Source organism: Exophiala spinifera (genome assembly GCF_000836115.1).
Source record: "Exophiala spinifera strain CBS 89968 unplaced genomic scaffold supercont1.2, whole genome shotgun sequence".
Classification (NCBI taxonomy): domain Eukaryota; kingdom Fungi; phylum Ascomycota; class Eurotiomycetes; order Chaetothyriales; family Herpotrichiellaceae; genus Exophiala; species Exophiala spinifera.
In genome coordinates this window covers 2,907,224-2,920,725 of record NW_015622514.1, presented here as the reverse complement: position 1 = coordinate 2,920,725, position 13,502 = coordinate 2,907,224, and the positions used below count along the sequence as shown (strand labels likewise).

Here is a 13,502-nt window from a genome sequence, read left to right as displayed (position 1 = left end):
ACTGGGAAGTGTTGACAATATCGAAGGGGACGAAAAAATATCCAAGTTACGCAGCATTGAATGACTTCATAATTCTGCCGAGGATGAACCAACCAGGCGCGGCATATGCATATTCTGGGACAGCAAGCTCCGGATGCTTGTCATGAACTTCCATTCAGATTTCAAAGTGACTGTAATTTTGATTCTTCGCCTAGCATCGGCATCTAAAAATTATAATCCCAATATATCCTCGCCATGCAAAACCTCCCAAATTCATAAAAGGATTGTCGGTCAGTACAAGATGCCATTCATCTCCACCACGCGATCTCGACTATAGCACACAAAGTCCAACCACAGCAACGACAACCGCAAGCAGACTTCCTCTCAGGACAGTCTCACTGTTGCCGCCGAGCTGACCGGCACCATTATTGTTCGAGTCACTGCCACCACCTTGAACGAATCCGGTAGATGCACTGCCGGTCGCTGTAGCGCTTCCAGACCCTGCATCCGTACCTGCAGCGCTGCTGCTAGCAGAACTGCCGTCACCGCGCTGACCATTGTTGCCAGTACCACCACCGCTCAAACCAGGTACTGTCTCGACATCGCTTGTCTTCGCAGAACCACTGGCGCTAGCAGAGGCGCTGGCTTCGCCAGCGGTCATATTGAGACCGGTGGCCAAAAACGAACTGAGGATCGTATTCTCGTTGGTAATTTCGACAGTGTTGTTGGTCATGGCATCGTTGGTGTAGATGTATGACTTGGTGCCGTTCTTTTGCGCATTGCTAGGAGGGTCGTAGCATTCAATCGACACTTCATCAAAGGTGGCATAGTAGTACCCATTCTCCATGTACGGCGAGTCCCACTGAACAAGGCCACCAGCCCATTCAATCGTACCCTCACCGTTGGTGGACAGACCGCCAGGCCAGAGGGACAGCTGCACTCTAGATGGGGTTTGAGGATATGAGTATCGGTTGGCGGTAGCATTCCAGGTATCTTCCCGGTTGAGAGTACGAACAACGTTGCCATCGATAGACCAGGTGATAGTATCGGGCTGCCAATCAATCTCATAATCGTGCATGTTTAGGTGTACATCGCTCAAGCCAGTAGTGTTGCCACCATTGTGATCTATTCATGTCAGCAACGGGCTTCGTTACTCAATCCGACAAACTTACAGTCAGTGACACCCTGAGAGTAGAAGTTAGTTTGGGCGCTCTCGAGTTCCACGCCGACAAATTCGAAATCGATTTCGTCTTTGGAGTCGCCCAACAGAATAAACGCAGTCACCACGCCGGCACCAGCAGAAGTGCTTAACCTGGCCGACACTTTTCCATACCAGACATAGTCTGTGCTCGCCAGTAGTGTTCCGACTGTTCCTTCGGCCATAGTGAGCAAGACGGAGCCATTGTACTCGAGGGGCTGCCCAGATGACACCCAATCGGCCTTGCTAGGATCCCCTAGATATTTGGTGTTTGATTGTATGCCATCAAGGTTGTCGAAGGTGTATGTCTTTGACTGACAGACAGGCGCAGGTGTACAGGCTTGAAGGGAGAAAGAGTTGACAGGATCGCAGCCACCTAGACAATAGGCACCAACACCGCATTGGCCGTACTCTGCGTCAACATTAGTCTCGACCGAACATCTTTCCCATTGACTGACATACGTGAACAACAAGGAGTATCCTCTGGGCATTGCTTTCCACCACCGCAGGTGACCGCAGCATACGCCGCAGGTGCCAAAGAGGCGGCTAAGAGCCAGAAGCGGCCGGCCATGTCGTTATTCAGTTGTCAATGAAAGGAGATCAAGAATCGGGTGACAGGAAGGTCGATGTGTGACAAAACCCGTCTCGGAGTAGTACAAAGAAAGGGCGTTCTTTTCGTCTGTAAGCGAATGGCAGGAATTCGGGGAATGGTCTGGCGGTCGTGCGAGATTGCTAAACAAAGACCGAGGATCACCAGCGAATGGATATAGCGAGAGTGGTACGTCTGCTGTAGAGGAGAAGAAGTCCAAAGAAGCAGCAAACGCTTGAATTACAAGAAATGGGATGAAAATGCACAGTGCAACGATTGAACAGGTGAGGGTGTAAATTGAAGCGACTCGACTGGCAAAAAGCTGGAAAAAGGGCGCAGTTTGGCTTGTTACTAACATTATCTTTTGCCTGGCGTAGTGTAGCCACCCACTGACGCGGCGCGTGAAACATGAGGGTCTGGAAGTAGCTAGTCTGGGCGGTTTTCCTGCTGCTTTAGGCTCTTGTAGCACTGTCATTCGTCAGGTGATTCCCCCAGGGTTTGAGCGACGGTGGCGCTGCTTCCAGGGGCAGGGGACACTAATGCGGCTAGTGCGGGATCAGAGCCAATCGGGGAATTAATGCGGTGGTCGGCACGGTTCAGAGGGAAGATCGTGGCCAGTTGTTACCCAAGCCATATCCACGGCAATGGCCTTGGAAGAATGGCCTTGGAAGAATAGCCTTGGAAGAATGGCCTTGGAAGCAGAGCCTTGGAAGGATGGCCTCACTCTGACCTGGTTTGCTTGAGATCGAGCTGCCTCACAGGTAAGGCGACAGTCAGAGTGCCTTATCAAACACACGCCAGGGCATCATGACATGGTCAACATTATGTCAGCAGTCAACGATGCATGAGACTTACTGATATCCCGATAATCGTCATGCGAAACAATATGGTCTACACAAAACCCTGCCAGGGCGGTCCCCATCATGCATGACACAACGACTCATCGAATCCCAGAGGGATACCAAGCGATAGCCGGAAAATTTCGAGCAGTTGCTGTGACTTCCCCAGGAATTATTCCCCACAGATGCCTTTGCAAAGGTCAAGTCCTCGCTCGACTAGTCTAACCTTTCCCTCGTGGGAGCATATGAGGTTTGCGAACGGAAGACGTCAGGAACAACGGTTTAGGAATGCCAGGCAGTGCTGTAGGTGCGTGTTAGAAACGGTGGAATTCAATATCCAGTCCTTCTACTTTCAGTGAGTTGTCATCCGAAGCTGAACAGTTCAGAACAACTCGACATTCTCCTCGGATACAATAGGTACATTATCAAGCATGTCCCATAACCGGGCAGACCTTTTATCAGAGCATGGCGATGCAAGGATTGATAGGAGAACTACCACCACTCGCAAAGGCTAGGGGAGGTTAACATCGAAAGAGATTCTCGCTTTTCCTCCATGTGTTGGTACACTCGAAAGGAAGAAAGTTATTCTAGCAGCAACAATCTCCGAGGACGATTCAATATTGGTTTTGTGTCGCATGTCGTCAGTCAGTCGTCAGCCAGCCGAGCATGTTCGCCTTGCGCGTCCAGATCGCGACAGACTTTGAGGAGAAAAGCTTGTGAGTTCAAGACTGACACGTTCGGAATGTCCAGGGTGAAGTTCGTGTCATGATTACGCGTACGAGCGCATTCGTCGTGGTTCGGGAGATTATGCCTTTATGCCTCTACATCGTACCATCATGGGCCGGACCGCCTAGCTGCTGATGAGGGACCGATATTGAGGAATCAACTTCTCGTACAGCATAGGGCTTATCTGTAATGCCATTTCTCGAAGCGGCACTCACCAACGATCGAGGGTTCAATTGGCCGATCAGGTACACCTTGACCGTGAAGTTGACGACCGCACACTGCTTGTGGCGTCTTCAGTCATGTACCTTGCAGAATACACGCGACCAAGATTGCCGCGCATGCTGCAGGTCGCTTGTTCTCGATCGGATCGACAGGCTGCATTTTGTTTGCTTTTTTGATTTCTGACAGATGCATCGAGGGGGGTTTTTAGGCTTCTGACGGCGGGGCCCTTTGGGATTCTTCAGTACTATCCATGATTGGCCTGGGACTGAAAATTGGCAACAAGATAAAGTTGAGTCTTCTCTACTCCCTATTTCCGGTTTTGCAACGTCCAGGACGCAACGTTGAGTAGACTTTGAACTTTATCCGACACAGTGTTTGTGAGGTGAAGGTGCTTGTTCGTCAGAGTTCGATGGAAAGATTGCGGGTTGAGCCCCTGGCCCTCTGACGATCTGTGTTCATGCCCATAGGACTAGAGACCCCTCAAACCCAGAATATCCAGGGATTCTCAAGTAATGGGGGCCCAAGGCACAACTCTTCACCTCATGCCTAGCTCCAACTCACGTAGTAGACACATGCCGCTCAAACTTGTTATCGAACTTTTCCATGGGCGCTACATACGCCCCTGACCAGGGTGGATGGCGGTAGTGCTGGAGGATCCATATCTTGGTGCTTCCAAATGTGCCCTGGCGATCCGTTTTGAGTCCTGTTACAATATGCGCCGGGTGATCGGCAATTTCGCATAATGGCCAAGAGCTCATGCGGTTGCGAAGGACACTCCAACACCACCCACTGCCAGCAACGACATCGAGAGAAACAGACTATGCTAAGCAACAGAATGGCAGGGGCACAGTGCATCCGGTGGCCATTGCATGAGATTAGGCCTCCTGCTTGTCGTCCGTAGTCGCAATGCGTACAAGGTACAAGCAGCTGTCAGAAAGTGGATAAGATTGCTTGATGGCGAAGCAACGGTGCCGATCTTCAGGTGGTCCCTGGAAAACTAGAGACGGTCAAGTCTGTGGGCGGGAAGAGCATCTACTACTAGCTGCCTTTGTGTGGCATAGGCAGGTACCCATAGAAATCCTGGTCCAGTCCCAGAGGCAACTCCATGAAGCCTTACGCCGGGTCGTCGCTAATTTGGAGGGGCAGCAGTAAGTTGATTGCAGTTCCAAAAACCCCCCCTTTTTTTGGGTGGAAGTGTGGCAACTGGTGGCCCCCCAAAGTCAGGCCTCGGTCAATCGTTGTTATTTGCTTGTCCTCCATCCTGCAGGTTTGCGATCTCTGGCCAGTGGCTGAAGCTTGAATCCAGTCTCCGTAATTTGGAGTCACTTTTGACGGCTTTCTGCAGCTGGTCTGCCACATCCTTTGAGTCCTTGTTTCATTTTCAATTTCGCCCGCAAGGCTAAAACGCTTGGGTCTGTGTTGCCGAAGCTGAGCAGATTCCACTATTGGCAATACTCCGTCGGGAGCACGATGTCAGCCATACTTGACGGGAACATGTAACCATTCGGCTCGTCGGCGCAACGTTGCGAGTGTGATTCAATGAGATCAAGACAGCGTTGAGATTCTGGCCGGTTGAAGTCTGGGGATTTTCGCGTTTATTCGCAGAATTGGAGATTATGCGTGCTCTGATCTATCAGCGTCCTCCGGACGGCTAGGAAGGAGACCGACAGTCGAGGTAGCCAGGATGTCTGCAGAGAAACAGCCTAACTACTTAGCACGATTATTCTCTTGTGACTTGGCTTGTTGAAGTCAAGTTCTCAAAGTCTCGCGCCACTATCGAAGCTCGCCGAGGTGGATCTGTCTGGGAGATGGATGATCATCGGGGCCGTTGCATTTCCTCAAATCCCACGTCCCGTTGAGTTGACTCAATGTTTGGTGTGTGCATGAGCCTGGTTGGACCGGTTCCTGGAACTCCATAGGGTCGAACAAGAGGCGATCTGGGAAAACAGAGATAAGGTCGGTCCTCTCCCTTCCCCTCCCCTTCGTGTGCTTGTTAGGACCTATTGTAAGATCCGTACCTGTCAACGTCAGTGGCCTTGAAGTCTTGCCCTAGAAAACGATCTGCTTGCTTAGATCTACCCTTTTCTTGGACAATTTCCTACCTACCTCTTTGCCATTCTTCCCATCACAATCGACCATGGGTCAGACTGCATCTCAGCCCGCACAGGACCGGTCCCTGAGGGTCATTGGGGCCGGACTGTCACGCACGGGAACGACATCCTTCGGTGCCGCTTGCTCATACCTCCTCGACGGTCCGTGCTACCATGGAGGTACCCAGATGCTCAACTCCCCAGAGTCCCACATCAAACGATGGATCGAAATCATCAGGCGCACCCCCGTTAAAACTCAAGAAGATCGAAAGGCCCTGAACGACGGGGTAAAGGAAATGCTCGATGGTTATGTTGCGTGTACCGACCTGCCCTCGAATGCCTTCGTTGAGGAGTTGATGGCTATATACCCTGACGCCAAGGTCATCTGCACCGTTCGAGACCCCGAGAAGTGGTGGAACAGTTTGGCGCCGATCGTCGAGAAAGGAAACCTCACAGTCCTGTCGTGGATTCTAGCACCGCTGCCAACCCTGCGAATGTTCCGTGCCTACCACGACGCTTTGGATGAAGGCCGGGTGGGAGAGCTATACTTCCGTGAAAATGAACCACAAAGACCAACGCGAGCCATGTGGGATCGTCATATCGAACACCTCAAAAAAGTCGTCCCCAAGGACAGGTTGTTCTTCTATGATGTGCGTGACGGGTGGGAACCGTTGTGCGCCATTCTCGGAGTTCCTGTTCCAAAGGACGTCCCTTTCCCCAAATTGAATGACGCCCAGGCCATGGAATCTTTCATGCAAGCCAGTATGAGGAGAGGTTTGATGGCGTGGGCAGGCATTTTCTTGACTGCTGGCGCTGTAGGCTTCTCGGCAGCCCGATATGCCAAGTTGTTCTGAAAAGTCCTTTTCAGTCTGGTAGTTCGTGGTTGTGGTTGGATTTGGGTTTGGTATTTTATGTCCAGTCGGTCGGCGTTTTTGGGCATAGTCGAACATAAAACGCCGGATGACTGCTTGGTCCTATATTGAGAGTTTCTCGCAGGCAAGGCGTATGGGTAACCACGAAAGAGAGTATATATGGTCTTTTCGCTAGACTCGATGAGATTGGCAACCGCCAGGAACGACGTGGATGACTTCGGCCGTGGTCGGATGCGCCCTAGATCGATGAGGAACCATGTCGGCGCAATATTGCGCGTGGGACAAAGATATGAACCCTCGGGTTTGGTATTTTTTTTTCGGTGGTCAGATGTTGGATCGTTCTCAAAGGTGGAATGTTTCGATGGATTCAAGAGCGGAACATTAGAATGGGTAATATCACCCAGGAGGCTTCTCTCCGGTTACACCTGAAGCTGACGTGATCAAGGCTGGACTTTTGAAATCTTACCTGCATAGATAATCTCTTATTGAACGTAGGACTGTTGAGTGGCAGAATTATCAGGTACATGGTGTCGCAGGTCGTGAGCTTTTGTTGTGCTAGCCGTGCGATATTGCTGTAGTGCCGCCCGCCTCCAAGTATCTCGACATTGTCGTTCCCGTTCTTTAATGTTAAGAAGTCAAAGCGACAATCAGTTCTTCAACACAGCAGTGAGACTATCATAATAACCTAGGAGACCTTCATATAGCTATCTTCTGACAGTTTCGAGTTATTGCATGTATACTCCTTTAATGGCGCAATCGCCGCTAAGGCGTTAGGCTAGGTAGTTAATGTCCACATCTCTCTACCTCACCGACACAACTCAGGCACTTTGTTCAATTAGGCGATCAGCTGAGATGAAGGTCATTACCTGCACACTCAAGATTCTATAAGTCTGTCCGAACGAGCTCCCAGGCCCAAAAAATGCAGCGAGATTTCGTGAGTTCATGACTTCGAGGGATCCTGATGTTGAGGCTCGTTGTTTCGAGGATTTGAGGATTTGAGCGTCGAAGTTTGAATTTCCACCGTCCACCGTCCACCGTCAAGACGCCGTCCAAATAAGCCCCTCGTGGGTTCCAATTTTGACTTTGGCTATGATACTCCCCAATTTCTCGTCGATCATCGTGATTCGAACCCGAGGCGTATTCTGTTCCTTGCTCGCCTAATTGAGTAACCGTCCCCACAGAGCCATGTGGTTTAACCCGAGCTATCACTTTAAGGGTGTTGGTGATTGTTGACGGTGAGTTCACTTGGTTGATTGTTTGACTGATTGCACGTCGCCGTTCTCTGTGGGTCCTGCACATATAAGGCTGGTTCACAGCCTCGTCAAGTTGAGGGCCTTTGATCTGCTTTTGTGAAGTGTAGGGACACCATGGCCTGGACTGATTTCCGACGGTAGCGCGCAAATGTACGATGAGAAAGGCTCAGTTTGTGGTTGGAAGCAGGCATCTTGTGCTCTTTCTGACCCACCGCTTTATCAGACCCAAGGCGGCAAATGCTGTCCCTCCAGGATCTATCGATTCGTCCTGTCCTGCGAGCATAATCCGACGAGCGTCGGCCTGGCCAGAGACTTGAGCAGCATAGTAATGGTGCATCGGCTTGTCTCTATGTGTTCTTCGCCTAGTGTTAGTCTCAGTCAAGAGTATCTTCAACGATGACCCTGTCTGGCAGTGCCTGGAATGTTTTCAAATTGGCCTTTCAAAGGTCTCCTGGAAGCAATCCATGAGCATATGGCAGTCTCTCGCCCAAGCACCTCCATCGCCGTATATTGGATCCATTGTTCGAAGCCTTCACGACGTTACCAACCTGAATCAGCCTCCACAAGGTATGCATTGTCATACTCGAGTAAGGTCACATGTGATCCCTTTCTTACAGTATAGGTCTCGGGCCAGCTCGTGGTCTCATGGATGCATTTGTGCCAAACACGCCTCCTCTTTATCTGGCGAACTGAAACTATAGGATCCCTGCCCGAGATTGACAAGAGATAAGGTAACGAAACTTTAGGGGAGCTCCTCACCAAGATCATCACGTGCAGTCACGTGTCCAATCAACTTAGTCCCCATGACACCGCAACACCATCAACTCCCCCCTCTCAACCAGATCCGCGCGACGACAGGCACAGTTCGACTTTCGTCGTCATTTCAGACAGGCGATGCAGACCTCTTCTCCGCTGACCGCACGATACCCATTGCCTCGCAATGACACGCTCCGAAGAACCTCTCCTGGCGCGCCCAACGTCCCCCAACTCCTCGGTCGACAACATCGATGAAGAAGATGCCCTTCTCACAGGCCAGTCCATACACCACCCGCCTTCCAAGTTCGCCCGCTGGCGCGAAATAGGCGTCTTCGTCTGGGCCCTCCTTGCCACCGTTGCCGTGGTTATCCTCGCGGTGGTCTACCAACATGAAACGTCAATTCAACAGCGCCGCACCGGTGGTTGGGGCCCGGATGGTAATCCCACGGGCAAAAGAAACATGATATTCATGGTGTCAGACGGCATGGGCCCTACGTCGCTAGCCATGACTCGAAACTTTCGCCAACATACATCGGGTTTGCCCATCGACGACATTCTCGTGCTGGACAGACATTTAATAGGCTCCTCCCGCACTCGCAGCACCAGCAGCCTTATCACCGACTCGGCGGCGGGTGCTACAGCCTTCTCATGTGGCTTCAAGTCATACAACGGCGCCATCTCTGTCCTGCCAGACCACACGCCCTGCGGCTCGGTCCTCGAAGCGGCCAAAAAGGCAGGCTACATGACAGGGCTGGTAGTCACAACACGTATCACAGATGCCACTCCTGCCTGTTTCGCCGCGCACGCCAACAGGCGCGAATATGAAGATCTGATTGCCGAACAAATGATCGGACACTATCCTCTCGGTCGCGTCGTCGACATCATGATCGGCGGAGGACGATGCCACTTTCTGCCCAACACCACCGAAGGCTCATGCCGAGCCGACTCCACGGACGTTGTTGCTCTAGCCCAGGAGAAGTACGGTTTCCACTACGTGGACAACAAAGCGGACTTCGACAATCTCGAGGCTGAAGGCGGAGTCAAACTCCCTCTCCTCGCGCTTCTCGCGTCGACTGATATTCCTTACGAGATTGACCGCGTACACGTCTCCGACATATACCCAAGTGAGTCCGAGATGGCCGAGGTAGCGCTCAAAGCGCTCTCCGCCGCCACAAAGGACAGCGACAAGGGCTTCTTCCTAATGATCGAAGGCTCCCGTATCGACCACGCAGGCCACGGCAACGACCCAGCAGCTCAGGTGCACGAGGTCATGGCCCACGATAAGGCGTTTGCCGCCGTCCTCAAATTCCTCGAAAAGGACACCACCGAAGGTATACTGGTCTCGACATCCGACCACGAGACGGGCGGCCTCGCCGCTGCAAGGCAGCTGCACCAAACGTACCCCATGTACAGATGGTACCCCGGAGTGCTCGCCAACGCGAGCCACTCAGCTGAGTGGATGTCCAGCGCATGGGGGGAATACCTGCACAGCTCGCCCGACCGGTCGCGAGAAGACAAGTCTGCGAAACTGTCGGAGCTTTTGAAATCGGGTCTGGGCATCGTCGATTACACGCAGGACGAGATCGACGCCATCATCGACGCCAAACCCATCTGGCCTCCGTCGTACCTTTTCGCAGACATGATCTCCCGTCGCGCGCAGATAGGTTGGTCGACGCACGGCCACAGCGCTGTCGATGTCAACATCTACGCTTCCAGCCCCGACCACGCCCCAGGGTTGGTAGGCAATCACGAAAACAGCGAAGTCGGCGAGTTCATAGCCGAGTATCTCGACCTTGACCTCGGCGCGGTCACGGAGGAATTGAAGGCCAAGGGCGTCAAGACTTCTTCTTCGACTTCTACTTCGTCATCCGGTTCATCCACTAACCAGGACCAGGACTGGGGTGAGTGGATGGGTCCGCCGGGTCTCCCCGTTAACGAGAACGGACCGCTCGTTCACCTCGATGAGTATCACGGTGATTTCAAGCATAGAAAGCGCGAAGCCGAATCTAGTTTGGATTGCGGCTGTGGTTTGAAGCATTGAGCCAGTTGAATCAACTGGATCGGTACACTACACCATTGCACAACGCAGACGCTACTAAACAACACATTTATACCACTACACAATACAACGCGGCACAGGGACAAGAGCAAGGTATTCCTTGGGCATGACATGGCGTGACATGGTGACACGGCAGACTGTATAGAATGCATCATGAATAGGGAGTCTTTTTTTTTCGGTTTGAGGACTTCGGCCACCACACAGAGTTTTGATCACTGATACATGAGTACCTAGGTAGGTATGTTAGGTATATATTACCTAAGTTAATGCAAGGATAGCGAACTCGGGACATGAATACCATACCGTTCGTTACTTCGTCTAGCTGTTTTTGTTTTTCTCATATCGTCTGCTGCTGCTGGGGCACTGAGAATTTCTTTCGTAAGATGATAAACATACCGTGCATTCGAGCGTAAACACTAACTGACATTCTCCCACCAGATAAAACTCACTCGCTCGGGACATGTAGACTTGTGAGTTGATCTGGTGAACCTCGTTCCCAATTTAAACTCGAGCCAGTCTTTTCGTCGTCTGGCCCGATTGAGGTTCGCACGGTACAAGCAGGAGGCGGGACCAGGTTAAGTCAGCCTCGTCAAGAGCGTTTCTCAAGTTTTCAGCGTCCTGCCACCAGGGTGACGCAGCGTCATGGGGCTCGAAAGAAGGCAAGTCTCCTGTCGCATATCTCATTGTGTAGGCACGAGCGGTCCTGTCGTACTCTTCTCGCCTTGCTTGGTATTGTTCCGCAATCTGCGGGACAAAGGGGTCGTCCAGGGTAGGGTCGTCCAAAATGGAGATTATCGAGACAAGCGTTTTCTCGAGTCCCAGACTAACGGACGAGCCGCTATCGTTCAGAATATCGAGGCAGATTACTCCACGTGGATCGATGTTGGGGTGATAGATCTTGGTCAAGAACTTGACCAGGGGAGGCGTGAAAGGATAGCCAGGTGTGAAAGTCCAGCGTGTGAAGAAGATCCCCCCTTCATACGGCGTGGAAGCTGGGCCCATGAAGACTCCAAGCAGGTCCACAAGGCTTCCGTTGATGGTCATGAAAGACATCGGCATATTATTGTCTCGGATGCCCCTGGATACAGATTCAAATTCTTTTCTTATCCTTTTAGGAAAAGGTCCAGAGAGAGCAGAATCATCACCGGCGGTGACCACTTCGAGCGCGATGTTACCCGTATTCTGCCACAAGGTCTTGAACTTTTCCGTCTGTAACACTACTTCTTCCCTCGAGAAGCAGTCATCAGTGGACCCCGTAGGAGTTAGTTGACGGTCTATCTCGGGCGGCGCCAAGGTAATGCTCGCAGGATCTCCTCTGCCCATATCCATGCTTTCTCTTGGATGTGTACGACAGGAGACGTACGTTGCGTGTGAACTCGAGTAGTCGTCGGGTACAGAATCAGTAGGATCGTGATTGAAGTCGTCCAAGTGGAGGAAGCGCGAGCTTGCGCTATCCGACACGACTATTCCACTCTCTGACGAGACTTCACGCAATGCGCGTAGACTTGCTTCATCCGGAGCGGCAGCGATATTCCTTTCGAGAAGATTACGTCTTCTCGAGAGCTGTTCCAAGGAGCTCGTGATACTTTCAAGAGAGTCCATGAAAGTTCTTATCTCTTCCACCAAGGTTTGGAATTTGTCCTTCCTGGATACACTCCATCTCGCCTTTGTCGACAGGCTCGCAGCCTCCTGGCTCCGACGAAGCCGGAGCAGCAGCTGGGCAAACCCTTCACGCGCGTTTTGATCATTGATTTGACGGGGCCCAAACGTCCCTTTCAATCTATGCGTATCGTCAAATAGCAGTCGCATGTTGTTCAAGATACGTTGGACGACAGGCCTAACATCATCGTGGGCCAGGTTCTCGTCAGGCGTCAAATCTCCAACCAGGCCCACAGCCTCGCCCCAGATCTGAAAGCGTAACTTCTGTGCCTCAAACTTTGTATCCAGTGCTTCGAGTCCTCTTGCGTACGACCGACCGGTTTCGATGAGATCGAGGAGGTCCTTGCACTGGCTGAAGAGACCTGCCAGTCCCAAAAGACCGACCGTCAGCCCAATTGCCTCCATCGTTCCAATGCGGCTGGATGTGTATATATGTGGGATAGGATAGTTTTTATGGAAGCAAGGACAAGAGGGCCGCGACAGGGGCTTGGAATGCTATAACCTCGAGGTTAAGATATGTCTTAGGGACAATAGACAAGTGAAATACCGCGAGTGCGGGGAGAAAGTGGTGTTGAAGGCAGACGAGTCGCCAGAGTCGCATGCCGTCTCGTATTGATAAGAAGGCACAGCCTCACCAGACCTCGAAGCACAAGCAAAATCAGCCCACGAGAATGCCTCGGTAGCACTAGCCTTAGCAATAAGCCCGTCAAACACTGAGCCAGCCTCGTCATCGCCGGGTGCTGTTGGACATTTCAACGACGGTACGAAAGCACCGCAAAGCACCTACACAAGTCCAGAGTCGCGCTGCGAAGAAGTAAATGGTTGAAAGTCCGTGGTGGTCAATGGAAGTGGGATACTGTACTAGACCGGTGACATACGAGGTACCAACCTCTGAGGAGAAGACGATTCTTCATGACTTCACGATATCAACGCAGTCAATGACGGTAGGTGGAATGGCAAGCGTAGATTTAGACCTTCTTACTCCCCCTTGGGGTCGAGGCAGGACGTGCGTACGCTCTCTGGGAGGGTTGGACCGTGCCGTGGCTGTGGCCCGTGTGCCGACAGACGTTTCCAAGGTACAGATACTTGGTCCAGCATGGCCATCGACAACAGAACCGTGATGACAAGGAGAGAGCACACGCTGGCCGCTCTTACGACCAACATTCGAGGAAGTGGAAGGAATGGAGAATGTGAATTCGCTCTTGAGCTCTCCAAGACACATTAAGTATGCATCTGGTTAGGACTCGTACTCCGACTCAT

At 51.9% G+C, this 13,502-nt stretch overlaps 4 protein-coding genes across 4 annotated transcripts; 2 read left to right on the top strand and 2 right to left on the bottom strand.

Moving 5' to 3' along the window:
• Nucleotides 1–310: 310 nt before the first annotated feature.
• On the bottom strand, nt 311–1,748 carry PV08_03356 (uncharacterized protein; the record flags this gene model as incomplete). The annotated part of the gene is made up of 3 exons (XM_016377712.1): nt 311–1,104; nt 1,152–1,589; nt 1,640–1,748. The coding sequence occupies 3 exons, from the start codon at nt 1,746–1,748 to the stop codon at nt 311–313; spliced, it is 1,341 nt and encodes a 446-aa protein (XP_016239282.1).
• Nucleotides 1,749–5,690: 3,942 nt separating this feature from the next.
• Nucleotides 5,691–6,497, top strand: PV08_03355 (uncharacterized protein; the record flags this gene model as incomplete). The annotated part of the gene is made up of 1 exon (XM_016377711.1): nt 5,691–6,497. One exon carries the CDS (start codon nt 5,691–5,693, stop codon nt 6,495–6,497), a length of 807 nt encoding a protein of 268 aa, XP_016239281.1.
• A 2,211-nt stretch (nt 6,498–8,708) lies between these two features.
• On the top strand, nt 8,709–10,565 carry PV08_03354 (uncharacterized protein; the record flags this gene model as incomplete). Its single annotated transcript, XM_016377710.1, has 1 exon — nt 8,709–10,565. The coding sequence occupies one exon, from the start codon at nt 8,709–8,711 to the stop codon at nt 10,563–10,565; it is 1,857 nt and encodes a 618-aa protein (XP_016239280.1).
• Nucleotides 10,566–11,084: 519 nt separating this feature from the next.
• PV08_03353 (uncharacterized protein) lies at nt 11,085–12,647 on the bottom strand (the record flags this gene model as incomplete). Its single annotated transcript, XM_016377709.1, has 1 exon — nt 11,085–12,647. One exon carries the CDS (start codon nt 12,645–12,647, stop codon nt 11,085–11,087), a length of 1,563 nt encoding a protein of 520 aa, XP_016239279.1.
• Between the last annotated feature and the right edge of the window lie 855 nt (nt 12,648–13,502).